The following is a 27,057-nucleotide window of genomic DNA, read 5'->3' as shown; positions in this document are numbered from 1 at the left end:
CCCGTTGGTAGGCCGCGAGGGCCAGCCGGGCCTACGGCAAGATCACCTTGCCCCTGTTAAGCCTCGGGCCTCTTTTCAATTAGCCGCTTTGTGTCAACACGGCGACAATGATCCGAGCCCGCCTTTGGTAAAGGTATATGTTTACCGGCCAGACGGAGTTTGGCAACTGACAGACGCTGCCACCCGCCTTTTATTTGCCGAGGCAAAAGGTATTTCTCTCCTAAATTCCTGCTTTAGGGCTTGTTTTGCAAACTGACGTTACAGTCAGGCAAGCGGGGGAGGTGTAAACGTGTTTGTCAGGATTGACAGGAGGTTGGAACGAGGTAGTTGCTAACGACGCTCTGTGCATAGCAACGGGTGGCAGGTGTCTGGCGGGTGATGTGCAGATTTGGTGGGCTGTGTTGGCACAACGTTGAGGTGTACACGTACACACAGTCAGGGCTTCACCCTCCCAAGTTACACGTCAGAGTACGCGCTGGTTTTGTAAGCTCTTGTTTGCCAAAGCGTGCTTCCCACGCATGTAGGAACTGGAGTTTAATAGCACCTAGCCATACAGTTCTCAATACGTCAAATGGGAGTGACAACAATCTGTAACTGTTGCTTAAGTTGTAGCGCTTCTCGTGTTTGCGTCAAAACTTGTAGTCTAACTTCTGCGTATTTTTTCTCCGTGGCTGTGGTGGCAGGTCTGCTTGCAGACCAGTGAGACACCGGGGCGCACCCCCAGGACAACCTATGCGGACTCCAAGCGCTGTGCAGGAGATAGAGCGGCAACAACATCTCGCCACTAACACTCACGGCGTGTAAGTACATGCATAGATAGATAGATAGATAGATAGGTACATACATACATACATACATATACACATGCACACAGACAAAACACATACATACACAGGTGTACGTATACACACTCATGGATACACATGCATACACACACACATACACATACACACACACATGCACACATACACACACACACATACACACACACAGAGAGAAAGAAAGAAAAGCTTAAGGCACAATGAGAGAGAGACAGACAGGCAGGCAGACAGGCAGTCAGAGAAACACAGAGACTAGCTTGCATGATAAACTGTAGTTTGTAGTTACGTCGATGAAGGTTAGTTTGTAGTTATAGATACATGTACTTTGTAGATACACGTGCATGCATGGGGGCAGGGTTTTATAAGGCGTAAGCTGTTGGGAAAGGTAACATCGTGTGTCAATGTGCACGTAGGTTAGCCAAGGTCATAGCATGGCAGGAGGTCGAACTGCTTGATGAGACCCGGTCCTGGCCCCAGAACAAACAACTATAATCTTAACACAGGAAACAATATATCAATCACAAATACTACAAGTGGTGTATCACCCTAGTTCCGCGCCAAATATAGCACTCGTAAAATACTCCAGTTTTCCTCAAAAGCACGAAATGAGGTCAGCGTCTGAGATATATATAAACAATGCTACAATAGCGTACAATGAATCGCATCTTTATAGCACACCATTTATAGAATTGGCAAAGTTTATACATATACACATACGCCTGGGTGGTCTTTGTAATATCTGAGATACAAACTACAACGTATGTTGTACTCTCCCGTGCGTGGGGTGCTTTTTCTCGTGTAAAGTGGTGCTTCAGACACTCCCTGTGCCCCACCTGATGTTGTGATTGTTCCTCAGGTGTTTTGAAAGCAAAGATATGACCGTTATCTACCGTATAAATCACAAAACCCGTACCTAGCACTACCGTATACTTGAGACTGTGTTAAGAGTCTTACTCGTGCGGCGTAGTGTTGGTGCTCTTGACTGGGTATCGTGTTCTTGTAGTACTAGTCCTCGTGTTGGACCCTGCATGTTTGCGATGCTACGCACTACAGACGCTTGTTGCTGCAAGGATTCAAGGTTTGGTGCACAACAAATAAGAAATTAATAAGTCATGAACTTCGCTTAGGCTGTGTGTAAACTTGGCGTTATGGTGACTTAGCATACAGGCATCGTTAAGAAAATATTTTACGATTGTGATGTTGGAGAGTGTTTTGTTCTATCGTCTTTCTGAAGATGTTGAAGAATATGCTAACTAAACGAAAAGCATCGTTTTGAGGGTACCGGTTCACATAGAAACTGTATTAGAAACACAGTGTAGAGTGGGGTGCTAACCGACATCTCTCACACCGCAGTTGTCCTTCAGTAAGACATCTGGAGCCGCATAGTTTAGAGCCGTTTAGAACTTTCCTTCAGCCTATATAAGAATTAAGCACGTGCACGGTTTACAAAACAACACAATCCAGTAGTTTTGGACACAGAAGACTGTTGTTATACAGTGTGGAATAACTTTGCTTTACGTGAGTGTATGTTATTGTTGACACACACATTCCTCTGAACTCCATAATATATTAATCATTATATGTAAACTCTGGGATTATGTGGATTACACGTTATTTTGGTTTGGCAATGTAGAAGAAAAATGAGAAATACGGGAGCATTGTTCTCAATAAGTGTTCCAAGGCCTCTAGGGTAACCTCCCGTTTATCATAATTAGTATAATGTGTATAATTACCAACGCCCCCATTACGATAAGACAGCTGAAACAAAGCACGCTCTCTTTGAGATTTCTCAGTAATGCTTTCTTTGTCAGGCATTTGCTCTGCTGGTATTTTTCAATTGTACGATACCGTACCTCGACCTAGTGTCCAAGCAGATCATCATATAGCTGCAGGGCAGTACCCATTGGACAGAGGAGTGACCACTATCATACACCTAATGGTCACACACACGATTCTCTGACCAATGGATACTGCCTTGTCATGTATGATCTGCTTGGAGATTACGTCGACGCCCCTTTAGACATTAGCCCCTGGTCAAAAGTGACTGTGCAAGAAAAAGGTCCGGTCTGTTTAGCAATTTAATTCACAGACAATTACACATAGGATCTATTGTTTCTTTGCTTCTTTTAATAAGCACTCTGCGAAGAAGAACTGCTAGTGATATATTACCTGGATTAAAAAATGATGTCTGTTCTCTGAAGCGCGCAGGAAAACTGGTTGTACGTTTCGGCCGTCCTTGTAGCTGCGAAGCCCCAACTCGTTTATTTGTGGAGAGGCACGTATGAGTGGATTACGTTGGATTAGCGATGTTGACAATCTCTTCACTTAACTCAGGTGTTTAGGACTAGGATATTACTGGATTACTGTGCTATAGAAGCACAGGTGCGGTTGTTCGAACGACATAGCCCAAGGAATAAAATTCGCTCTCCCAAATCAGTATTCTCTCGCTTTCTTACACTGAGGACGTCCAATTCTTAACCATATCTTACCATTACAGAGCTCAGTACACTCTAAGAGACTAGGAATTAAAAAGATATGATACTCTTGTGCAAAGGTCACCAAGAAAAGACTCGAAGAGAAAAATGCTGTAACAGTTACACGTACGGAAGAGTTTAGGGCTGGAAATATGTTATTTTGTATTGTGTTATTACGTATCTATTCTGCTTTGTGCATGTGGACGCGTGTGTCACTAGCACCGTCAAATGTCTTAGCAACAAGAAAAGTGACAAGAAAATCCAAGACCTCATTTCGTGCCCATCTTATCATACGGTATCAAAATTGCTCACAAATCGTGTACCCGCGTTTAGGCTAGCCCCCCAGGTTGCTAAGCGACAGTACTGACTTACAGAAGTGTGCCAACATGGCGGGTATCCACCCTAACGCCCGGGACAAAACCTCGCACAAGCACCCTGACACAGACAAAACTGACCAAACACGCGCCTTTGTGCGATGGTCATTCATTAATAATACGCCGAGAGAAAAAAATCGATAAATCAAAGGCTCGGGGATTATTGTGTTCATTTTATCTTCATGTGCACACTGGCTGTTGCTATGTGGAGTTTCAAAGCGAACAATGGACCGGCAATTTTCTTTTGGGGAAGTTAAGTATGTGATGAAATGTGGATTTTGTCAGGCAAGGCTTTCAGTAGAATAAATATAGGAGCACTTCTCAACACCTTTTTATTTTGGACATTGATATACGGATTTTGGTGTAACCACCCTCCTTCAATGACTACGTCGTTCTGTAGCCCGAAGTTAACGGTTATATATCTTTTACTCAACAATGGCAGACTGTTCAATGATTGTTATTTATTTCTCTGATTGTAATTTAGACAGGTTGTTTACTTTTGTGTCTTGACAATAGGAGACGCTTGGTAACCAGGTTTCTATACATACAGTATAGTCCTGAGTCAAATTCAATGTTTTATTTTACTCCAGTCTCTCTCTGTAGCTGTATAATGTTTACAAGTCAAGTTGAACTGTGACGTACTATTCTCGATTACAACCTTGAGCGTTTTTATAAAGGCAAACAACATATGAAGAACGTTATAGCCTTTGTGTACATATTTTAAATGAAGAAAAACTAACGTAGGGGCATGATCGAATTTTTAATGATTATTGTAAAGACGAGATAAAAGAAGAAGTCGCCAGGGAAATCAGACAGTCATTATTACAGTTTTGTACTTTGATTGATCGTAGAAAACATTGCCTAAGAGCGTCGGTGACGGCTAGTGCCATTTCTTAAAAGCTCAACAGTAGTACACAACCTAGAACACTTAAAGGACAAGTCTAGTGTTTTAACGTAGTTATGATGCGGAGTGTTGGTTAGTCAATACTTTTCTCCAGTTCGTTAGCGTCTCCTTGAAGAAATTATTCGACTCGCCGGTCGCTTTGAGACTGCAGACGATCGATCTCCGTCCTGAATGGCCTGATGATCACCTTTATTACACATGAAAGGGCCGGACCGACATGCTTTGCAGAACGAGACGTAACCTGTCTCTTAAGGTTGTAGTCAGGTCTTCAATAAAGGATGACATTCTCTCCAAGCAGATGTTTGGGTAAACCTTAAAGGCCCAAAATCAACCAATACAATCATCTATACCCCACCTGCCAAATATCATCGTATTCCGCCCGACAGATTCTGAGATATACACCAAAACATAATCCAGACTGAAAACAATACACCCATTTCCATTTTATGGAGTGTAAAAAAGCAAGGCCTAAGACACGCCAAAATAAGCGGCAGCCTGAACCTCTACTTGGAGAGTAGGATGACATGACCCGGTGTAACAGTCCAAAGTGTACACTATCAAATCACACCCTGATACAATCTGATAGTGGTATAGTTAGGGAGACAAAGAGAGCAGTATACACAGTAGCTCTGATAGAACTGGCATGAAACAAATAAGGCTCGATAAATATGCCACTATGTGATATGTTTAGCCCCTACAAATTTTAATTTGCTAGTCAGGATACGTGCTGGTCTCAATAAGAAGTCGATTTCTAAAGATATCATTCTTCCTTAAGTCTAGACTTCACAGTATTGAACTGTAATTAAACACGGCTAAGCCTTGATCAGTGACAAGCTATGCAGAGTCTTTGTGATTGCGCCGGTGTTAATTAAAAGCTAACGATTGTATGGAACGGTCTGACGGTTCGATGGTCGGCCAAGGCCGCTGCACACTCGTAATCGTCTCCCGGTGACGATAGAAATGCGACGTGCGGTCTCCAACATTCTCCAGCCCAATCCACACACAATCTGTGGCCCAATATGTAGTCAGGAGGTAATTTGGGACGAGGTTTCAAAGGATGAAAGTGTTGTCAATATACAATCAACTCCAAGTGTTGGTATGTCGTCCACTTTGAGTACATTACACATGCAAGCAACCTGCGCAAGTTAGTGGTAGACGAATAAGGTAATTTCAAAGATACGCGGTGTTATATTAGCGTTGTTTTTACGGAGTTAGGCTCTGTTTCTCGATATGAAGCTTGGACATTTGGCAATTTATTTCATGACATGAATCTACATGTATTTCTCAAAGCATCACGTAATGCGTAAAACGTAATTAACCGAATGACTGTCACGGGCAAACAAACACTCAATCAAATTCTCTCAAGCAAAGGTACAGCGACAAACAAAGTCGTTACGGAGGACACGTTCAAATATTGACTTGATATGGGAAATTCACCGACAGCCTATGTACACTGTGATTTTGTTTTACCCTACCGTTCGACCAATGCGAGTATACATGTATACTGTTTAGTGTTTACAGACTGGATAGGTAGCCTCTACCAGGCTTCATAGGCGGCTGGATTGAACGGCAAACTGTACTCATTTAGCGGAGACCAAATCCCCTGGCATGTTATCTGTCTATTTGGCCAATTTTTACTCTTTCCAGCCGCCTCTGAAGCCTGGTAGAGGCTATATACCTACTGAAAGGCGAAAATGGGCATTCTAGTGCGATACTTTTCGTCCTATTGTTACAAACATTAAAGTCTGACACAAAAGTTGTACGACGGAGAGCGAGGTTTGCTATTTATAATCAGGTTGTTTGTAGAATCAGAAACATGATCCAGCCTGTACAGCCAGAGATATCGTCTGTGCTGAGATGTTCAGGTCCAGTCAACCCTGGCGGGGAGACGCCCGGACAATTTACAAACACACACAGCTCCTGGTAAATGGTGGGATATGAACCGCGACCAAACGCGATGAAAGATGTTGTGTCCACTGATTTCCCTGGTAAGGGCACACCTGTATATGTATCTAATATGCAGTGAAGGAAATAGGTGCACAAATTGTCATCTATACCCATAATGAAGTATTGTACTATTGTTCAAAGCTTGAGAGTTTAGAGAATTAAAAGATTTTAAAAAAACATTAAAAGAAGATAATTAATAGTTAATCTATGTTACTATAGCAACCTTAAAATCAGACACAAAAACTATATTTTGCATGTAATCACCACTTATCTAGATCCAATTTTAAGACATTTTAAGTCAGAGCGTTTAGAGCTAAATAGGTTTTGAAAAAAATTGACCCTTTTATTTTGGTGACTAATAATGCCCACTCGAACGGTCTGCCAATATGAAATGTTTGCCACGAACCATGGCAATGCTAAACGGCGAGGGAAATAGAACTAGCCTTCGTGCCTGGCTACCCTGCGTCTGATCGCATTAAAACAGGTGCGCGGGATATACGTTACACGGAGGCTTTTGTTCAGCCCGTCAATCAGACGTTTAGAGAAGAACCCGGCCAGAACAAATATTTGAGATCGATTCTATGCAATAAAGACCATCAAAAGGACCTTTGATATCCATTTAATGCTCGCCCTTTCAAACGCGGCTCCGGGTTTATATTATTATTTCCGAATCGACGCGTTTATTTGGGTCAGGTATTCAGTCGAGTATCGGGATTACCGGTCAAGATGGGTGCTTTATTCATCTGCTGACAAAAATATCACACTTTTCTACGCCTCTCTTTGGTCAATTACATGGTCTTAGGTTACTGTTAAAGATAACCGGGTATAGGGTAGCCTGGATGGGGAGGTTTTAGCACGAGTTAGCTGTCTAATGCAGTTTCATGTTTCGGTTGGTTCTTGAAATGGTGACTACATGTAATAACAACAAAACAGACACTTTAATATCTGCAGTTGTCTCAGTCTTTCTATGGTTGGTTCGCCCTTAGATGTCCATATAGTGGTGCTAAATGACAATTAACCGTTGATAGATGTAAACTCGTTTTTGAAAAAAAGTCGTTAGAGAGACGCGTAAATGTCACCTATCTGTCAGCCGTCTTGTAATGGTCACACAGCCAATCAGACGACCCGTGACAGATTTAGACCGGCGTTCTGGCCAGTGCAAGCAAAACGTGTTCTCATTGACAGGTCCATTCCGCGCCCTTTATTTGCATCCAGTCGCCGATAAATTTGCCTAAATGCTGGTCTGGGTGTAAACACTATTCAGGGCACGGACCCTGGGGGTCTTTCTTTCTTATTTTGTCTGTCGTTTGACTCACCAGCATCAAGCAAATTGTCAAATATGCGACAATTAAAAGTCAACAAGCTACAAAAGTGTATATAGAGTGTAAAAATAGACTACCTGTACTACTATATGTCCTTGTAATATTACTGTTCCAAGGGATTGGCACATTTCGGTCTATGTTTGCAAAACTGTTAGAGACTGTTGTAGCTTTTTTTCTGTGGAAGATCAAGAGCTTATTGATTCTTTTTCCAAGCCCGCCCTGTCGTCTAATAGAAAAGTAAGCCTTAAGATATCTTATAAAGCTAAACTGGCGGCTTGCTTTCGTAACGGGCCCTGACCTAGACCGATTGGATCAGCAGCAGAAGTGCATTTCAGAGGCGGTGCCATCTTACGCGGCACGAGGGGTGAATAGATAATCGTCACATTATCTTCTTAAAGGCACGCTGTGAAAGAAACTCTTCGGCTTTATTTCTGAGGTATGGATGTACAAAGACGACGTGACGTTGGTGTAAGGATGGCATGTGTCGTCCCATTCTGCTGTCAACAATACGTGAAGGTGCTGTAATACCCCATTTCCGGTGGACAATGGTAGCGTCCATTAGCGTAGGTTGATGAAAGGATGATAGCCTGTGTGACACGCAGACGACAGGAACAGGTGGTCTTGCATGTAGGTTAGTCGGACCGGGGCGGCGGGACGCACGGTGTGTACGGGGCGGGTCCGACGCGTGGACGGGACAGGGCCAGTCGGCACCCCGGCAGCGGCCCATGGAGGTGCCTTCGGTCAGGTTACGACGCCAACTATCAGTACCGACTACAGCCAAGCCGTCTGCTTAGCGTTGAGAGATGGGCAGGTGGAGAGGAAGGTAAGCTAGCGGTGTGTTTTACCGGCAGGATTAGCGTGGGATGTATCCAGGCGCTGCCGCGTTACGCTCGTACAGAAGCGCGTTGGCGGATCTGATGTCGACAGCCTGGGGCCAGTTGGTGGACTGCATCAGAAAAAGACATGCATAATGAGTAGACATGGGTGGAAAGCGGTAAAAATCCTTAGTAATTCCCCACAAAATGTAACTTTCTAGTATTTTTAAGTCTTGATAATATAGCTGATATAATTCATCCGTACATGTAAACCGCAAAGAAATGCATAAGGCTTAGGGGGAAACTCTGAAAATCCTTGTTGATTCCCCTTCAAAAACTAACAAGCATTTTTTATTCTTCATTATATTGTTGCTACAATTCATCTCTACACATAACGTTACCTTATTCCCAACAGGCATCATTTAATTAATAGCCCTTCTTATGTAAATTAACAACTTGTGAATACAATGTTGCTATTGAATAATTCTCAGGGAAGGTCACAATTGCGTCCTTCAAGACTGTTTTGATGCGTGTACATACTTCAGTTCTTTCGTGATCGACTTCTTAATATGTATCGTTGTGTTACACAAAAATCAATTGTGTAACAATAGCGTGGAGTACTGGGCATTCATTCGTGTGATGGATTATTGACGACTTGACAAAATGAAAAAAGGGGGACACCTTGGTTGTTTCTTGGAAGGCGTGTCGTCGACATATACATATATGTAGTCTCGCTCCCGGGCATTTCTCGTTGTCTGTGGCCTGAGGAAATGTAGCCTGGAAAATCAGGTTCTGAAGCGAGTTTTGGTAGCCTCCACCAGGCCTTTCTACGGGGAAACGGATCGTAGAAAATGGGGAATTAATTGGCCAGGAGAGTCAGTCCTAGGTAGGGCAACTGTATGGGAAAATGTCCTTTTCTATGGCTAAACTTTTTGGCCAGTTATTCTCGCTATTTGGCCAAATTTCACTGTTTTTAACCCGCTATGTCAGTCTTATGGAGACTAGAGTTTCCTACTGAATAGCTTGGCCCCGTAGAGACACATGGGAACATGATACCGGAATTGGAAAGACGCGACGGTCAACAAACCGCTGACACCCGTTGCACGGACTCATCACAGTCGCTTTATCTCATAATCCCACCACTAAACAAGCACTTGTGGAGTAATCTATTCTACTCACGAGAGGGGGTAGATAATCTCCAAGCAGATACCTCTCGGTGGCAAAAAGACAGTATCAAATTGGCCAGGCAGTATCCATTAGCTAGAGAAGGTCCGCGGCCACCGACGGGGATCAGGACAAAAAAAAACGGCCATATATAAAAATGTAACGATCATTCCCCCAACCTCTGCTTGGAGAGTAGGGGTAGATAGATTATAACCTCTCTGACCAGGCTAGTTATTTATTAGTTCTCAATAGTCTCCAAGCAGATCTGTTGGTGGCTTCAAGACAGTATCAAATGGGCCAGGCAGTACTTGTATTCATTTGCCATCCATTTGGTTGGTGAAATTAGATCCCAGTACAAGAAAGAAAGCACGAAAAAACACGTCGAAAATAATGAGACCTACACCACTGCTCGAGGCGTAATTTACAAGAGATGCATATGAGAGTGATATTTTTAAAAAATGTAGCGTGAGGAGAAAGATAAAAGTCTAGCCCCTAGCTTCTTGTCTTGTTGAAGAAGATTGATTACTTCGGTATAATGTCCTTGAGTAGAGTATCGGAGACCCAGACGACAGACAATGGAGTGCCCTGGGCGGAGTGTGCACCTTAACACGACAGTTGTATTGAAGCCAGACCCGCGCCTATCCAGGTCTATGTCTGAATGGGTTAGGATTAGGATCAGGCACGGTTCTGGATAGTCTCTGCGTGTATCAAGAACGTAGATTTGCCCCAGGCACGGTTATGGATACGTGTGGATTATCCAGAACCGTGTCTGAGCACGGTTCTGGATACAGCTAGGTGTCCAGATATCTTTTCACGCACGGAGAAAATGGACCCCTACTACACAACTGGAACCGCTCTCGCCGTATACTAGTAGTTGAATTTGCTAGATCAAAGTAGCGTTACATGTTTAGAAAAAATAATGTTTAGATTTGTAGTATTTGCATGATGGTATCGGGGTCGATTTATATTTCTCTATCATATCTAAAATGTAAATTTCTTAATATCTACAGCTCTATTGATTTAAACTGCACGACATAATGACAAAGATGAACATTTTGGGTAAATAACAAAAACGGGATGAAATCTTTTATGAAGCTTGAAGAAGAAGGAAACAAGGATTCAAAATAACACAATATTTTCATGACGGGAATCCAACATACATAATAGACAGGCGGAGGTTTGATTTTGCTGCAGTCATTTGTATGCACAAATATCATCAAGGACATGATCCCATTCTCCCCTCGTCGCTTGCAGATCCAGACGACACGTGGTTCTGTAACCCGTGTCCGCCCAGTCAGCGGGTTATTAGGGATTTCCGAAAAGTCAGAAATCTCGGTCGTCTGATCCTCTTCCGTGTCTAAAAGTGTCGGTTTTGCTTTCACGAGGCGTTACCGGGATTAGTTTGACGTGCGAGAAGTGGGCTCTAACGACTCCAAGGGATTATCGAATCTGTAACCTGGCAGAGGAACCCATTTGACGGGTTTTATTTTATTTTATTTATTTTATTTTCCGTCATTTTTATACAGGGTAACCCAATTCAGTGATGGCACTGCTTTTCAACGGGGCCCTGTATTACACAGCACAGTACAACAATCACATACAAATAATAACATTAGCATACAAAAATTATACAATAAATAATTATAATGGCAATGATAATAACGAAAACAATAAATAAATTATAATGGCAATGATAATAACGAAAACACAGTAATTAACCAATAACAGTAATAAATAGTAATGATAACAAAAAAATACATCATTGTCCAGTCATTGTCATTGTCCAGTCCTATATGTTGGCATGGAGGGGTCAGAGGTCAGGCCAATTCTTACATTTCATTTTAAAAATGGTTTCAGAGAAGGAGGGGTGAGCCGTCGTGAAAATGACAAGCATGAGAATGGAACGATGTTTATTCAATAAATGCAAACAAAGGGAATAGAAAAATAATGTCTACCTAAAACTGCTACTTTGGAAGATTTTGCTCTTATGTGATGATAGCCTAGAAAGACAGGCTTCTAGAAAAGGTTGGTCTATTTGCATCTGTGGTCTAGTTGTATCTTTTGTCTATATCATTATGTTACATTTAAACAAATAGATCTAGAAAGCTCAGTTTGCTCTGGTAAAGGCAGCAAATAGGCTAAAAAAACTATTTCTCTTGCATAGTCTCACAGATGTCCAGCTTATAGTAAAAGGTTAGAAAAACGATTAAAATGCAAATTTGTCTCTGTTGCAGGCGGGTAACCTAAATAAAAGTAGGACAAGCTGACGTCATCATTCGGCCATGGCATTTTCAACACTTCCGTCAGTATTTAATCACCCTTTTTTAAGGGTCTAGCCTGGGGTAAAATATCATGTTTATTTCAGCAGGAAGTCGTGGTCGCCTAGCAACGATAGTCGCGGCGCCTTCTGGTTACTTTATTGTTTCCTGTTTACCGTATATGGGAGGATATGGTAATTAGGGACGTACCAAAACTGGGTCGTAGGGGTGGAGTAGTTCGTAAATTGGCTGAACCGTGTTAATTTATTTTAAATTATTCGGATCAGGGACTGCCTTTCACAACAAACAGATAGACAAACAAACAGTAATAATTTCAAAATGAAGTGTAAAATGCCAAACGTCCAGGCCAAAGAAACATGCAAAGTTGATGGCGATTGGTTGTTTTGACAGAACTGACTAGCCCTGTCCTTGGTGCTGATTGGACCATCTATCCCTTGGCATAAGCTGTGCGGCCAAAAGTGGCGGCTCAAACGCGTTAATACTGTGTACTTAAAACGTTCTAATGGAGGTGTCAATGTCAATGTCAAAGTGGTAATGATGTTCTCCTTGACTGAAGGGCTTGGGTTCGAGTCCCAATAGGCACTTGATCTCACGTGGTACTGTTGATGAGGCGGATATTTGTTGGGATTTTTCAAGGTTGTTAGGACGAACATAACCTTCACAAAATACCCTGCTGGTAGACCTTGACTAGCTACTAATATGTTAGCAACGATGAAAGTTTATTGCAAATACATGCCCAAGGCCTAATCGCAAATACAAACAATATGTATGAAAAAGAAGGTACAATGATATGAGGGTCTACGTGATACTACATTCTACATCATACGTGGTACTTATTTTGTTGTTTTTTACTTCTTCTTGTCAGGCAGTGGGAGACAAATTTAACCACTTCGTCTATAATATGTGGGTTCTTTGATTCTAGTTGTAAAATTCTTTTCTCCTGATGAGGGATAGTGGGAAAGTAGTGGTGCATTTTGGACACGACGGTAAATAGTTGGTTTCTGATATCATTATATAATGAACAATTAGAAATGACATGATTTTCATCTTCCACTGCATGTAAGGAACAAAACTTACAAATCCTAGTCACATAGCACACTGAGGCGTTGCCATGCCAACGCAGACGACAATTACATGGCGTACGTGCGAGATTCCACATTTCCGCGCCAAGTCTGAGCCTGTCACAAACAGACGCTGATGTATTTTGCATGCAATCCACCCACCATACACTGTGATATGTAAAACTGAATCCCTTACACGTTTCTGTTCTGTTGTTTTTCTGTAGCTACTCGGCCATCTTCCCACAAGCAAGACCAAGGGTAGTGTCTTACAACGTGCCCAAGAAGAACTGGATCTACTATCCAAATATCGTGAGTATATATTGATTGGTTTTGCCTACTTGTTTGTCTACTGGGTTGCGTAATTAATTGATTGTTTGGTGTGATATATGTGGTTCTCGTGTACCAAGATATAGACTATTTGCCTTAAGTGATAAGTGTAACAGTGGGGGGTTTATAGGCGTTACCAACTGATCCGGCAAACGGGTCTAGACATTTTCGGCCGAGCGGTTAGTGTGTCCGCGTGTGGACTGGTTCCCCGGTTTGGTCGTGGGTTCGAATCCCGGCCCGGGACCAGTGGGTTTTTATCTGTTTCTACTGGCTCCTCCTGTTTCTTACAATAATATCACCAAAGATACGGCTAGAAAAGTACGGCAGACACAGGCTGTCACAGCCATACTAGGTGCCAGACATATCTCCATGGTAACTGCAGACGACAATTTGTCTCTGATTTAGCTTGGCTGTTTTCATGACTACCAAATACTAGTTTTTGACCAAATACTAGCCCTTTGATATCTGTTTTCTTAACAATTTTTATTTTTGTCAAGTGTCAAGCTAAGCAACAGAATTGCTGTTATCCATATTCTGACCCATACCAATAATAATGTTAAATTTTCTGTCCAATAACAACAAAGTATACATTTTTCAACCAGGTTTTAAAACACAGTGTCCACAGAATTTACTAATTCTGGTGATTATTGCAGCTTCATACTGGGGACATTTTAATCATAAATAATGTTCTTTGATGTTTTTGTACGCTTTCTTCTGTATGCAGAAACTACAAAAAGACAACATTAGTACTGTCATTAGCGGCCAAAGCAAAGGAGTTCATTACTCTATGATGAAAATAACATCCAGCTACCTTTGGGGCTTCAGGCGCCACTGTATACGGAGAGAATTCGAACCTTGTCGCCATGGCAACAACCGAGCACTTAGTTCAAAGACCATATAAGGCCAACAACCCAATCCACCTGTCATGTAGTCACGTGGCCATACCAAGTGAAACAACACGCCACGCTTGAACTAGTATGCCCCAAAAACGTGCGGCATTTAAATGGCTGTTTTCATCAAATACTCCAGGGACTTGGTGACTGATGTTCACATTTGGAGAGCCAGTTTTTTTTCCGAGCTGAGACAAAATGTCATGTGTCAACGTGACAGTGTTGTTGTGCGGGGTATGTAGACACGTTGTGCGCAGAGCACTTGAGATCGGAATGCGTTACGCACGTATATACGGCCGGGTACGGACTTTGAAATTTGCCTATGCCTAATCCGACTTTGTAAAATACCCGCGAGCAAATTTGTCTTTGGAATCAATAAGGTCATCTTGCGCATATTAGCATCACGTAACAGCTATGATGTGGGTGTAACGAGAGAGATATGCCGTAGACGAAACGTGTGCGTAACATAGCAACGGGTGTCTGTCATGGGGGTTTGTGGTATAAATGTATAACAATTTATCTTATTAATAATATATTATAACACATCTGATTCCCCATAATCCCATAAGAGACACCGATTGCTATTTTGTGGGACGAAACGTGGGCGTAACTTAGCAACGGGTGTCTGTCATAGGGGTTTGTGGTATAAATGTATAACAATTTATCTTATTAATAATATATTATAACACATCTGATTCCCCATAACCCCATAAGAGACACCGATTGCTATTTTGTGGGACGAAACGTGTGCGTAACTTAGCAACGGGTGTCTGTCATAGGGGTTTGTGGTATAAATGTATAACAATTTATCTTAACACGTCTGATACCTGCTAACCCCATAAGAGACAACAATCGATATTTCGTAGGACGAAACGTGGGCGTAACTTAGCAACGGGTGTCCGTCGAAGGGGTTTGTGGTATAAGGATATAACACATTCATCTTAACACGTCTGATGCCCAATAACCCTATAAGAGACAACGATTGCTACATGTATGTTTAAAAACGATTCACACTACAACGCTACAGAAATGGTTGTCTGGGCTACTCTCCAAGCAGAGGTTTGGGCTCACTTGGTTTTTTAATTTGCGTGTTTTTAGGATTTTTTATCAGGCTTTCTTTGTTGTACTAGTATTTTTTGTGCTGGCCTGATAAAAAGCCAAAAATAAGCCAAAGTTCAAACCTCTGCTTGGAGAGTACGTCAGGGTGGAAATCCCGTCACGTGTACTAAGATAACGTAGTGCTGTATCGTGCAGTAGAAAATCAGACCACACTCGTAGCCTCCGTAGTAGGCTTATAGAACTGGGGGTTTGGTGGCTTTCGGCTGTTTTCTGATTAGAAAAAAACGGGGGTAATTCAACCAGGCAGGCTACATGTCTATATGCGATCAGAAAATAGCACGTAAAAGCTCCCAAAGACCACGAAGACCCCCATAACCCCCAGTTTTTGGCATGCTATAGAGGCTACCACACTCGGACCGTTTTTCCCCGTTGATTTACCTCCCCAGTAGCGCACCTGCCGGTAAGTTCAGCGTCAAGTACCGCTCACAGGTTGTAAACCGGACGTGTGTCTAGACACGCCGTGAGCGGCATGGGTAAAACTCTCCTACATAAATCCTGACAGGTTTGGGAAGCTACTCGGGAGGGGAGGGGTGCCTCTGGGTCTTTACGCCGGGTAAGTCTGTTTGGGGAGACTTGACGCGGTCTTGGATACGTTTGTTGAACAAGGTAGATCACCTTATTTCTTACGAATACTGACATGTATACTGATTACTGAAGGTATGGGGAGGGGGTGCCCGTGGGTCTTTTCCTCGGGTTAGACTATTTTGGGAGACTTAGGATATGTACGCAGTCTTGGATATGTTTGTAAGGTAACTCACCTTATTTCTTTAGAGTACTAAAATTAGTGTGTACTGTACGAGGTGGGTTGCTGTTTGAAGGGTTCTTTAAAAGATATGGTTGGCAAAGGGAAGGGGGGAGGGGATCCAAAGCTCGCTAGAGGTTATAAATCTTAGAGGTAAACAAATCTTTAAAGAGCGTATTTCTTGTGCCTTTTCAGAACCGCTCTTACATCATCGACAAGACGTACAACCCCCGCATCAAGACGGCGTCCGACTACTACATGCCCCACCGGGACATCCCGCGTGAAGCCCCGCACCACCCACTCAGCGCGCCCGCAGGTTCGTTGTTTATTTGTTTACCGAAGGAAAACATTTTGTTTTTGCTACGTTTCCTCCTCTTCTTCTTCTCCAAACATTGACCTCTTACCTGACTGAACCAGACTGTCTCTCACCATGGTAACTGGTGTTAGGTTACATAATGTTGCAATTTTATAGTAGGAGGGATTTAGACTCCTGTCACCATATATGTGAATGTGTTTGAGTAAGAACGGGGGTAATTCAACCAACTATGTTGTCTATATGCAACCAGGAAATAGCGAATAAAAGCTCCCAAAGACCCTGTTTTTGGCATGCTATAGTGGCTATGTATGTGAGGGCTTTTTTTTTACATTTGATGACGCAGGGAAACCCCGAGTCACCAAGGCCACGTACCCGAACTACGCCGCTCACCACAAGTACATCGGGCAGGGCCGGCTGGAGATGGACTGGAACACCAGCTACACCATGGCATTCAACAAACCTGAGGGTATGTGGGTGGGGTGCGGAGAAAAAAAAGAAGGGAAAAGGAGTCAGAGAGAGAGAGAGAGAGAGAGAGAGAGGAAAACAGAGACAGACAGTCAGAGAGAGACAAAGACAGACAGACAGACAGAGACAGCTAGAGAGACATACAGAGGCAGACAGACAGACAGGCAGAGAGACATTGCATAACATTGATTTTTTGTTTTCCATGCTCAAATTGGGTCACAGAATGATTGTTCAAAGTTCAATCCAGTTCATCCTTAACATACAAGATAGAGAGAGTGAGAAAGAGAGAGAGAGAGAGAGAGAGAGAGAGAGAGAGAGATGGACAGGCACAGATCCAGACAGAGAGACAGCGATGGATGGATCATGGATGGATGGATGGATGGATGGATGGATGGATGGATGGATGGATGGATGGATGGAAGGGACGGATGAAGGACAATGGGGAAATTACAGCAGATGAAGCTGTTGATGCACTTTGAAGCTGTTGTCTAGCCTGGTATCCACCCGTGTTCAGCTACCAGGTCCCTTCAGTCCATTCTCACAGGGGACCTTCAGCTCAACAGTGCTGGATACCAGGCTAGCGCTATTGTCTGACGATATTTGCCTCCCCTCAGACTGGTACCCCCTGAGGTTCACTCCCGTGGTGCACCACGACAAAATCCGTCGTCTGGGCAACAACACACCAAACGTGGTGCCCGTCCTGCGAACCCACGTACGTAAAAAATTCATTCCTAAACCTTCAATCTTGACTTTTTTTCTCTCCTTCTCGCTCCAGGAACTTTCCCCGTGAGGTACACCCCGACAGCTCACCGCGACCCCCTGCCCCGGCTGGGTACCTACCCGCCCAACCCTACACAGGCGTGGGGCAAACACGTCCGTAACTCCAAGGATTACTACGAAAGCTGGCCCAACACTCCCTCTAAAGGTAACCCACTAACGGCTGTGTAGAGAACTTGCACGTGCAAGCTGTACTAATCCAGCTAACACAAACCTCGCACTGTCATTTATAACGCACTAACGCTAACACTACCAGGCTTCGGAAGCGACTGGAAAGAGTACAGATTGACCAAATAAACAGATAACACACCCTGGTAGGTGAGTACTAGTTGGTATACTAAAGGAGTATAATTGCCGCACCCCGGGAGCAGCAAACTGTACTCCTTTGGCGGACCACCTGTCATAGCACGTTATATGTCTTTTTGGCCAAATTCTACTTTTTTCCAGCCGCTTCCGAAGCTTGGTAGACGCTACACTAACGCCTGCATTTAGACATGCCTAACACTCAGCTAACCCCATTTTATTAATCTCCAAGCAGATCTAGTTTCGGTGGTCGTGACCAACCGTACGTCAAGAAACTATAAAATTGTGCACCGCTGGAAAATTGGCTGCCCGATCTGATAGTGCCTTGCCGCTTGGTTACGTTACGACTTCGGTGCGGAATGGATCTGCTGGGAGATTTAACACAGCACTGCACTGCTATCGTAGAATCATTCACTCATAGCACATCTGCCCACCTCAGTTAGCCTCGTAAGCCGTCTGCTTGTGTAGAAGGCTACTACATCTGCCCACAAAAGAGCGGTTTACGAGACTATCGCAGCCATCCCTGCAGCACTATCATCCCTGGGTCCTACGGTGGCGGTTTTGGTCTAATATGTTGCATGTTTTGCGTCATGCAACAACATACAGCGCGATTGCACCAATAGGGCGTGTTAGAAACTTCATATCATCGTACTGTAGAAAGAAAATGACAGCACAGCTCGAGTTTCGTCATTTTCTCTTCTTTAGTACGATAATAGGACGATTCTAGTATGTGCTATTGAGGTAATCTTCCATGTACAACGTTAATCGTTTGTTAATTCATTTATTTATTCATTTGTTGGTGTATTTAGTTACAAAACTTGTTTCCACCCGTTATTTCCCCGCAATACACATTTCGCATATGTTGTTCATATTATGTTGCTTTGCTTTTTGTTTTTCTTTTCGTTTAATGATTTGGTTTGTTCAATAATCTAAGAAGATGAAAGGGCCATTATTATTTTTGCATTTATGTTCTTGGTTTACTCGTTTGTTTATCGGAAAATAAAACACAAAGAAAGCTGCTATTCCCTGGAACAAAACTGTAGTGGCTTTAATTGTAAAGGAAGGAGATGGATTCAGAGGCCTGAGTTTGTTTATAACGGTTTGCCGTGGTGTACTTGTATGTGGAAACAATGTCGTGCGGTGCATGTCTACCGATGACGTGACGTATTGAATGCGTTTGGTGTAAAAAAAAATACTATGTGCGCAAGCGTTTACGAAAAACATAGCTAACGTAACAATTGTTAAGTGCATGCGACACCTCTTTAAGAAAAAGTCTGAAATTCCTTTTTTTTTACTCTATGCACTTCATAGATTTATTAGGTCTTCAATCATTTAACCTGTATCTTCGTGTCCGTCTGAAATTCTCCCTTAGGTAATTACCGGAACACTTCACAAGGCAGTTGATGTTAAGCAGTATGTGAGACTAGCATAGCTGCATGTTGAAGACGCGGACAGTTCAGGTGTGACACCTAGCGAAGTAGGCAGTAACTGCAGGAAACGCCATTGGCCAACGCGCGGCGAGAGTTGCTGAGATACTGAAGACAACGAACTCAAAAGCAGGGGGGGGGATTCTTGTAAGAACACAATGTTTCACACCCGGTTTAGTTTTAGTAATTTCAAATAAAGTTTTAATTTGTTATGATCCTTTTCTTTCATGTTACGATGATAGCGGCCTTTGTTGGGAACACCCAAGAGCAGCTCTACCAACACAGCGACCAGGACTTCTATCGCCCGGGACCGCTCAAACCCGGCCAAAACGACGGGAGGGTCGCAGGCAAGCCGTACGGTAAGATGTTCACCATGGACTCCCTTGTCCTTCTGTTGCCTGTTCTTAACCCTTGTCCTGCTGAGCGCAACATTTGTCGTTCTGCACATACAGTACCATTTATATAGCACCCTGTATAGGTACGATTTGGGGGTATTTCTCGTGCAACGCATCACATCGCAACGAAGCGCAACGAATGCGGAAGTAACTATGCCACTGCAGGGCAAAACAATTTGGGGGTCTATGATCTAATTAAGACATTGAATTATTGAAAAATATTGTAACCTTAAATAACCTTAAATAATTGCATCAGGTTGGTGAATGATTGAATATCAAAGTTCTTTATTCAGAACCACTTGTTTACAAGAGCCGACGTTTTGATGACCGCCTGTCATCTTTATCAGCCCGATAATGATCGGTACACTGTTTACTGAAGCTAGGTGTTACTATTACTGTACAGTGAATCAGTCATTATAGCCCTGATGAAGATGACAGTCGGTCACCGAAACGTAGGCTGTTGTAAATTAAAACAGGTGGTTGTGAAGAAAGAACTTTGATATTCAGGGAAAGGGAGTTCCATTCTAACAAGTCAATCTTTTCAAAACTTTTCAAAGATTTTAAACACATTGCCTTCTCCTTTTTCTTTCAGTACAAGACCGCTTCACACTCTGGAACGGGGCGGGGATCGGTCCGGCTGGGCGCTATGGCAACTGGCTCTGAGCATGCGCAGGGCATCCCTACCGTCGCCTAGCAACGGTGACGTCAACATCCGGGACACTACACCACCATCTCTGCCCATGAACCTCTTCTCGCGATGATTGTCAGTTTTTTAAGGATTTATAGAATATATCTAAATAGTCCTCTTTTTATATAGGTGCTAAAAGAATATAAACTTACCCAATTGGCAACACTACATTTTTGGATATAGGACCAACTCTCTCTCTCCTCTTCTTCGACCAACTCAAACATATATACTAGTAAATCAATGAATGTAAACTTGAAGTGTTCAAAAATGCTGTGAAAGGGTATATATCAACTTTTACCGTAACCTTCTATTTGCCCCCCCCCAAAAAAAGAACAAAGAACGGAAAGTGCCAATTCAAGTCGTCACTTTGTCAGAAGCAAACGGGGAAAAATGATGATGCACATTTTATGCAGAAGGATTTTATTTTACATTTTTACGCATTTCTAAGGAAAGATTAGTACTTGTAGATACATCAGTGTCAATGTTGTAATGAAAAAGACACATTTACAAACACTTGAGTTGTGTGTTAGCCAAACTTACGACACGTAACACAACATAATGATCAGGACAAGGGTGTATAGAACATGAGATTTGAAGTAGTGCCACGAAGTGGACATAGAAAATCACGGGGCAAGAGCTCTATTGCTGCATGGATGGTTATGATGTGTTGGTGTCAGAAATGGCTCTAATTTTGTTGTGTTTGAGATATTTTCTGTACAAAACTTGCATGTATGCAGTCTGGCCATTTTACAGCTATGTTTTGGCCGTTAAATCAAATGGTTCAATACAGATGATAAGCAATGAAAAGTACGACAGGAAAAATTTTGTATAATTCTTGTAAAGTTACAAACAAAAATCACTTTTTAATGAAATATATTGAACTGCACAAATTATATCAAAGGTAAAATTCCAAGTTTTTTTTTACATTGTTTTTATTGTAATGTTGCCAAGGATTCATTACGTAGCAGTGTTATATGACGGTTGAGATTCAGACCAGTGAAATGTGAATAAAATCTGCACTCAAGTTTAGAAATGGGAAAGGTTTTAGCATAACTTCTTACAGTTTGGGTGATATGTAGTATCAGGTAGATATAGAACGTTTGATGGTTTCCTCTGAGTTTTGATTATTAGGTTGTACGGATTGGATGTGTTATTTGTGGAATTTTCAAGGTTTTCAATACTTTCTACCAAGCCACTGCGAATGCTGCTATTCCATGTGTATATAATCATAGTTTTGTGGTGACGACCTGTATAATAAATGGACCTTCTCTAAATGCGTTTTTCTCAATGTGTCTCTTTCTTCGCGTAAGGCCACAATGATTGGATTTTGTGGATGACATCCTGTAGGTAACAAAACTGATGTGAGCACACTTGTTTCCGCTAATTGAGTGTCAAACCTGGCAGCTTAGAAGACTTGAACAGATAGCTATATAGGCGAGATCGAGAAATATTGTATTGATCACTTCTACCAACGTACCAACGGTCAAAATGTGACCCTGGTGAAGAAATTATCATAGATTATAAAAATAGGCCTAAAAAACTACCATGTCAGATAGAGGTTTTTTCCTTGAGTAGTATTTCAGACACCATTAAACACATTTCAGACACCACTTCAGACAGTTACAACAATTTCGCCATCCATTCGTCATTTAGAAGATCACCAAAAGACTACGTTTCTACTAAGATCACAAAACCCACTAATTATGCAGAACGTGGGACTATTCTTTATCCACTGACTTCAAAGAAGAAGTCGAACCCCATAATATAGTAGAAGTAGAAGTTTTCTCCAGACAGTAGTTTCCTGTCTTCTATTATTGTATTGCACTGAGTAGTGTACTTGATTGTTAAAGTAATTAGCCTTCGGGCATGATTTTGCAAATAAAGTTTCTATATCAAACCAGACCTTAATGGTCAGGTGGGGTTGAGATGAGCAGCCCATCTACCCGGACAGGTAGGTGGCCCCGACTTGCATGCTTATGTAATCCCGTGCCAAGATCGGCTCGTATTTGTCGGACCCGTCCAGACACTTCAGTTCCACGTCGTTGTCGCAGTGGAAGAAGTAGGCGATGGAGCGGCGCACGCACTGCCTCTCCTCCCGGCCCTCAGGCATCACCACACGATGCCTCTGTGGAACAACACGACTCAAAAGTAGTAAAAGATTGAACTTTATTCCAACACACAATTGTACAGGGATCAAATTTTCAGCGACCACTGTCGCCTTCATCAGGATAATTATTGGTCATTAATTATCCTGATGAAGGCGACATTGGTCGCTGAAAATTTGATCCCTGTATAATTGTGTGTTGGAATAAAGTTCAACATTTTACTATGATTACTACCAACACAGATGAACTTTCATGATAATACGACTCAAAACTGATGTCAAGTGATAAGTAGGAGTGACACAGGAAACAGGAAACACTAAAAAAATGTCAAGTGATAAGTAGGACTATTAGTCTCTACCAGGCTGACTACGCTGGCTATATGTTGGAGAATATTTGCCAGGGGAGTTTGGCCGCCTTGTAGGTTTGACTGGCCGCGCTTCGGAAGGAAAGAAACTACCGCCCCGCGGCCGGACTCTCTTGGCCAATTTTACTCTCTTTTTTGCCGAATTCTACGATCCGTATTCCTGTAGAAAGGCCTGGTGGATGCTAGATGTCACTGGAAACGTTCGGATGTAATTTTCACAATCATTATTCAATAATAAAGATTATTATGTCTGTAAGAGACGTTTCTTTATATATTTCGCTCAAAAGCATTACTTTCAGAAATCAAAGAATGGCTTTTCTCACTTAGCTCAGGTGTAAATGAGTATTGTCCTGTCATGTATTTGTCCCCTGTGTTGGTGGCGGCATTAATACAAGTTGAAGAAACTTGAGTGTGTCATCACCATGTCTGGTGATTACATGTTGGAATAAAAAAAAAGAATGGAACCAAACGTTTCTTACCGTCGATTTGAGCTTGTCGGCTGACCACCTCTGTAAGGTGTCCGCGATGTTGACCACGACAGTCCCCGGGATGGGCGAGGCTGGGACGTACTGTCCGTCAGCGTTCACCACCTGTTAGCGGTACAAAAGAGCTTAACTTATCTTCTGATACGTGTACACTGGACAAGCTGGACAAGAGACGGGGGGCGCTACAGACTTTCTGCAACCTATGATCCACTGCTCACGTGTGTTATCTGCGTGACGTCACGGAAGCGGTGTTTTGCTCATTCCTTGACAAAGACTGGAGTCGTATAGTCGAAAATTTGGACGAGTCCAATTTCTTGTGTTAGCAATTACAGTTCAATCTTGTTTCACATTGAAAGGCCGTAACACTCAGTGACCATTGACATAATATTAGGGTACAAATGATATATCACTGGGCCGTCATATACACATTTTGATATTTTTCAGTTATCTTGTTTTTAGGCTTCTATCATCAACGGACGACCACTCCATGATAACGTGCGAGAAATTCAGTTGTACCGTTTGGTACCCGCTGCATACTCACTATAAATGTATATGCAAGAAGCTCCTTGGTGTGTGAATTTTAAAAACACCTTATAGTTTAGGGACTTTGAAAAGTCAACTGTGGGGTCGTGTGGCGTAGCGGTAGAGTGCTCGACTCGGAACCAAGAGGTCCCGAGTTCGAGTCCTGACATACCACCTATCTTGTGCCCTCGGGAAAGGCACTTTCCTCACCTCGCTCAGGTGAAAATGAGTATTGTATTGTCCCCTGCGTTGGTGGCGGCATTAATATAAGTTGAAAAAACTTGAGTGTGCGGTCACCAAGTCTTGTGACTACATGTTGGAATATAAAAAAAAAAGTCAACTGTCCCCGGCAAATTTACGTACCTCCAAGCCATGGTTGTCCTGGAACAGCAGAGTCAGGCAGCCGATGTCACGGTGTTCACCACACCTGACCTGGTCCTGCTTGATGACGTCCGGGACGGGAGGGTAGCGGAGGGTTCGGAGGTTGGTGCCGTTACGACCCTTTCCGACGTGCTTGAACTTGCCCAAGAAACCGTCCACATCCTACATGAAAACATGACATGTACTTAGTGCGGCGAGATCCTAAAATATTACATTTTCTGAAAAGAACAAAAGAGCTGTATGGTATGGCGAATAAAAATTGACTCTTCATATTCATTTCTTGACATCTTCTTCTTTTCCTGAATTGATTTCGACATTCTATGACATTAGTATTGTTTTCCGACACTTTTCTTTGCAACAAACGACATATATTCGCTCATTTTGTACGATTTACTGTATGGTCGCAAACTTTTTTTTGGAAACGGACGAGAAAATTCATGCACGCATCTATGTCATCCATATACTAGTAATCACATCAACATTTCCGTAGAAACAACAAACAAACATACCTCGACTCCCAGTCCTCTGGCTATGAGCTCCAACAGGCGCATGGCGATCACCTGGCACTTGTGATAGAAGTCCATCATCACTGGCTCAAACTCTGGGACTTCCTCCGGCCAGGTCTGAAGAAGAAAACAGGCAACCAGCTTAGTAAACGATTTGATTTCGCACGAATACAACTGCAGCAGTTAGCAAGAGCTTGGTATGCATCGTGATCTACACTTTTTAGAGCCTCGTTTTATCTACTAGTATCATCCCCTAGTGCCTTTAGCGATTGGGCCATGTTGATTTGATTATATGGGTGATATCCGCATGCGTATGAATTTTCGTCCGTTTCAAAAAAAAGTTTTCGACTATACTGTAAATCGTACAAAGCAATTTCAAATTAGCAAATATATGCCAAAGATTGCAAAGAAATAATTGGAGAACGATACTAATGTCTTAGAATGCCAAAATCAATTCCGAAAGAAGAAAATGTAAAGAAATGAAAATAAGGATTCTATTATTCGCCATACCATACTCGTGCGTGTTTATTCACTTGTTCAACCTCAATGACCACGTAGCATTATGAAGGAAACTTTTTTGCCAAACTTTATTGTTCGCACGCTCGCATCATTTTTGGGGTTCCCAGAGGATGTCATCCATATAATCAAATCAACATGGCCTTATAAAAATGCACCTGTCCTTCAGTAAGGGGTGGGTGTATGTTGAAGCATTCCTTCAGGTCACCGGGGGCAGGCGTGTCCCTTCCCACCAGAGACAACCTGCAAAACGTTGGAAAAAAACAAAGCTTGTAAAATCTCAAACCATTGAACTTTATGCAGTCACATTCGTCGCTCTTATATTTTTTGCCACAATAAGATACGCAAAAAAAAACAGTTACACAAGCAACTGGATATGATTTTGACAACGGTCAGACGTTTCAGGTAGCATCCCGTAACCCAGGTGAGTGGCAATAACATTCAGGTTATACAATCCAGGTGGTTAACCAACCTTGAAGTGGCCTTATGGTCGTGTTACGTGGTGGCCACTAAGTAAAAAAAATCCACTACCTTTCGTCAGTGACACTAAGAGACTACGGGAGAATTGCAGGTTTATAAGAACGAACTACTCATTGATATTGACTGCTTTTTGGCGTATAATTCCTCACATTTCTCTTTCCAGAGCCACCCAGCCATGCCGCTCGGCTGTCCTGTCCACCGGACGGGAGTATTTCTCCTTCGCGGCTTCCGGTTGAAAGCAGAATTCATCGAAGACGTCAAAGACGTTCTTCACCTGCATGAGTGAATCAGACGTTTCAATCACTTCTTTAGCAACATCAATTGGCACGACAATACGAAAGATAGCACATAGAATATCTGAAAATCACACATGGAACCTGAAAACATGTACAGCTTAGGGTATAAAAAGAGCAAATAGTAGCACATTAAACTTTAATAACTCTGGAACTCACTCCCCCTACAACAACGACAGCAGCTCAGTCTCAGAACTTTTAAACAGTTTTTATCGAAAATTCGAATTGTATTTAAGATTAGTTTTATCTATGTGCTATTTTTAGACTTTGTATGTATTGTGAATCTGTTTAACTGTTAGGTGGTTGTCTGTGCTTTTGTACCAGGATTTCCTGAAAAACAGGCCAGAGTGGCCTGAGTGTGATACCTGGTTGAACAAATAAAGTTGAAGTTAAAGTTGACGGGGCATGTCTATAACGGAGCATGGCAAATAGAAAAGATTACGAGCTACTAGTATCTTGGGCCTACCTCTGATGTTGGAATCCCGGTGTTCTTCAGGTACACGAAGCCCACAGTAGTGAACGCCTGCATGAGTTCGCCTGTCAGCGCGTCCAGGTCGGCGTCGTGTACGTTCTTGTTGTCAAGGCTGTAAGCCGAGAAATCCACGACTGGGATGTAGCCACTCATGTTTACTGCAAGAATGTAGTGTACCTCAAAGGTAATTTTGTGGTAATTATTTGCTAAGGCCATACCAATTTAATTTGTTGGTTCTCGGATTCGCCTCTTCGTTTTTTTCTGATTTGCAAAAAAAAAATTCTGGTCCTGAATCAACTGAAAATGCTCATGTTTTGCCCCCC

The 27,057-nt window shown here is 42.5% G+C and overlaps 2 protein-coding genes across 2 annotated transcripts; one reads left to right on the top strand and one right to left on the bottom strand.

Moving 5' to 3' along the window:
- The first annotated feature begins 435 nt into the window (after positions 1-435).
- On the top strand, positions 436-21,882 carry LOC109487373. Its single transcript, XM_019791349.1, has 8 exons — positions 436-483; positions 684-800; positions 13,386-13,470; positions 16,435-16,555; positions 16,899-17,021; positions 17,796-17,945; positions 19,770-19,886; positions 20,515-21,882. Exons 2-8 carry the CDS (start codon positions 733-735, stop codon positions 20,583-20,585), a joined length of 735 nt encoding a protein of 244 aa, XP_019646908.1. The 5' UTR covers positions 436-483; positions 684-732; the 3' UTR covers positions 20,586-21,882.
- Positions 21,883-22,427: 545 nt separating this feature from the next.
- LOC109487320 (UPF0676 protein C1494.01-like) lies at positions 22,428-26,923 on the bottom strand. Its single transcript, XM_019791298.1, has 7 exons — positions 26,729-26,923; positions 26,119-26,243; positions 25,648-25,732; positions 24,977-25,090; positions 24,450-24,629; positions 23,559-23,669; positions 22,428-22,735 (listed from the first exon to the last, which is right to left on the bottom strand). Exons 1-7 carry the CDS (start codon positions 26,885-26,887, stop codon positions 22,550-22,552), a joined length of 960 nt encoding a protein of 319 aa, XP_019646857.1. The 5' UTR covers positions 26,888-26,923; the 3' UTR covers positions 22,428-22,549.
- Between the last annotated feature and the right edge of the window lie 134 nt (positions 26,924-27,057).

Source organism: Branchiostoma belcheri, unplaced genomic scaffold (assembly GCF_001625305.1).
Source record: "Branchiostoma belcheri isolate BF01 breed outbred unplaced genomic scaffold, Haploidv18h27 scaffold88, whole genome shotgun sequence".
In the NCBI taxonomy this organism is placed as follows: Eukaryota; Metazoa; Chordata; class Leptocardii; order Amphioxiformes; family Branchiostomatidae; genus Branchiostoma; species Branchiostoma belcheri.
The sequence above is the reverse complement of the archived record's forward strand: the minus strand, read 5'-3'. Positions and strand labels throughout refer to the sequence as shown.

Coding starts and splice junctions, on each gene's coding strand:
- LOC109487373 (XM_019791349.1), top strand. CDS start 733: ATGCGGACTCCAAGCGCTGTGCAGGAGATAGAGCGGCAACAACATCTC. Junction 16,556..16,898: donor CCCACTCAGCGCGCCCGCAG/GTTCGTTGTTTA, acceptor TTGATGACGCAG/GGAAACCCCGAGTCACCAAG. Junction 17,022..17,795: donor GGCATTCAACAAACCTGAGG/GTATGTGGGTGG, acceptor TTCTCGCTCCAG/GAACTTTCCCCGTGAGGTAC.
- LOC109487320 (XM_019791298.1), bottom strand. CDS start 26,887: ATGAGTGGCTACATCCCAGTCGTGGATTTCTCGGCTTACAGCCTTGAC. Junction 24,630..24,976: donor CCAGAGGACTGGGAGTCGAG/GTATGTTTGTTT, acceptor GTTTTCATGTAG/GATGTGGACGGTTTCTTGGG. Junction 23,670..24,449: donor AGGACAACCATGGCTTGGAG/GTACGTAAATTT, acceptor TACCGCTAACAG/GTGGTGAACGCTGACGGACA.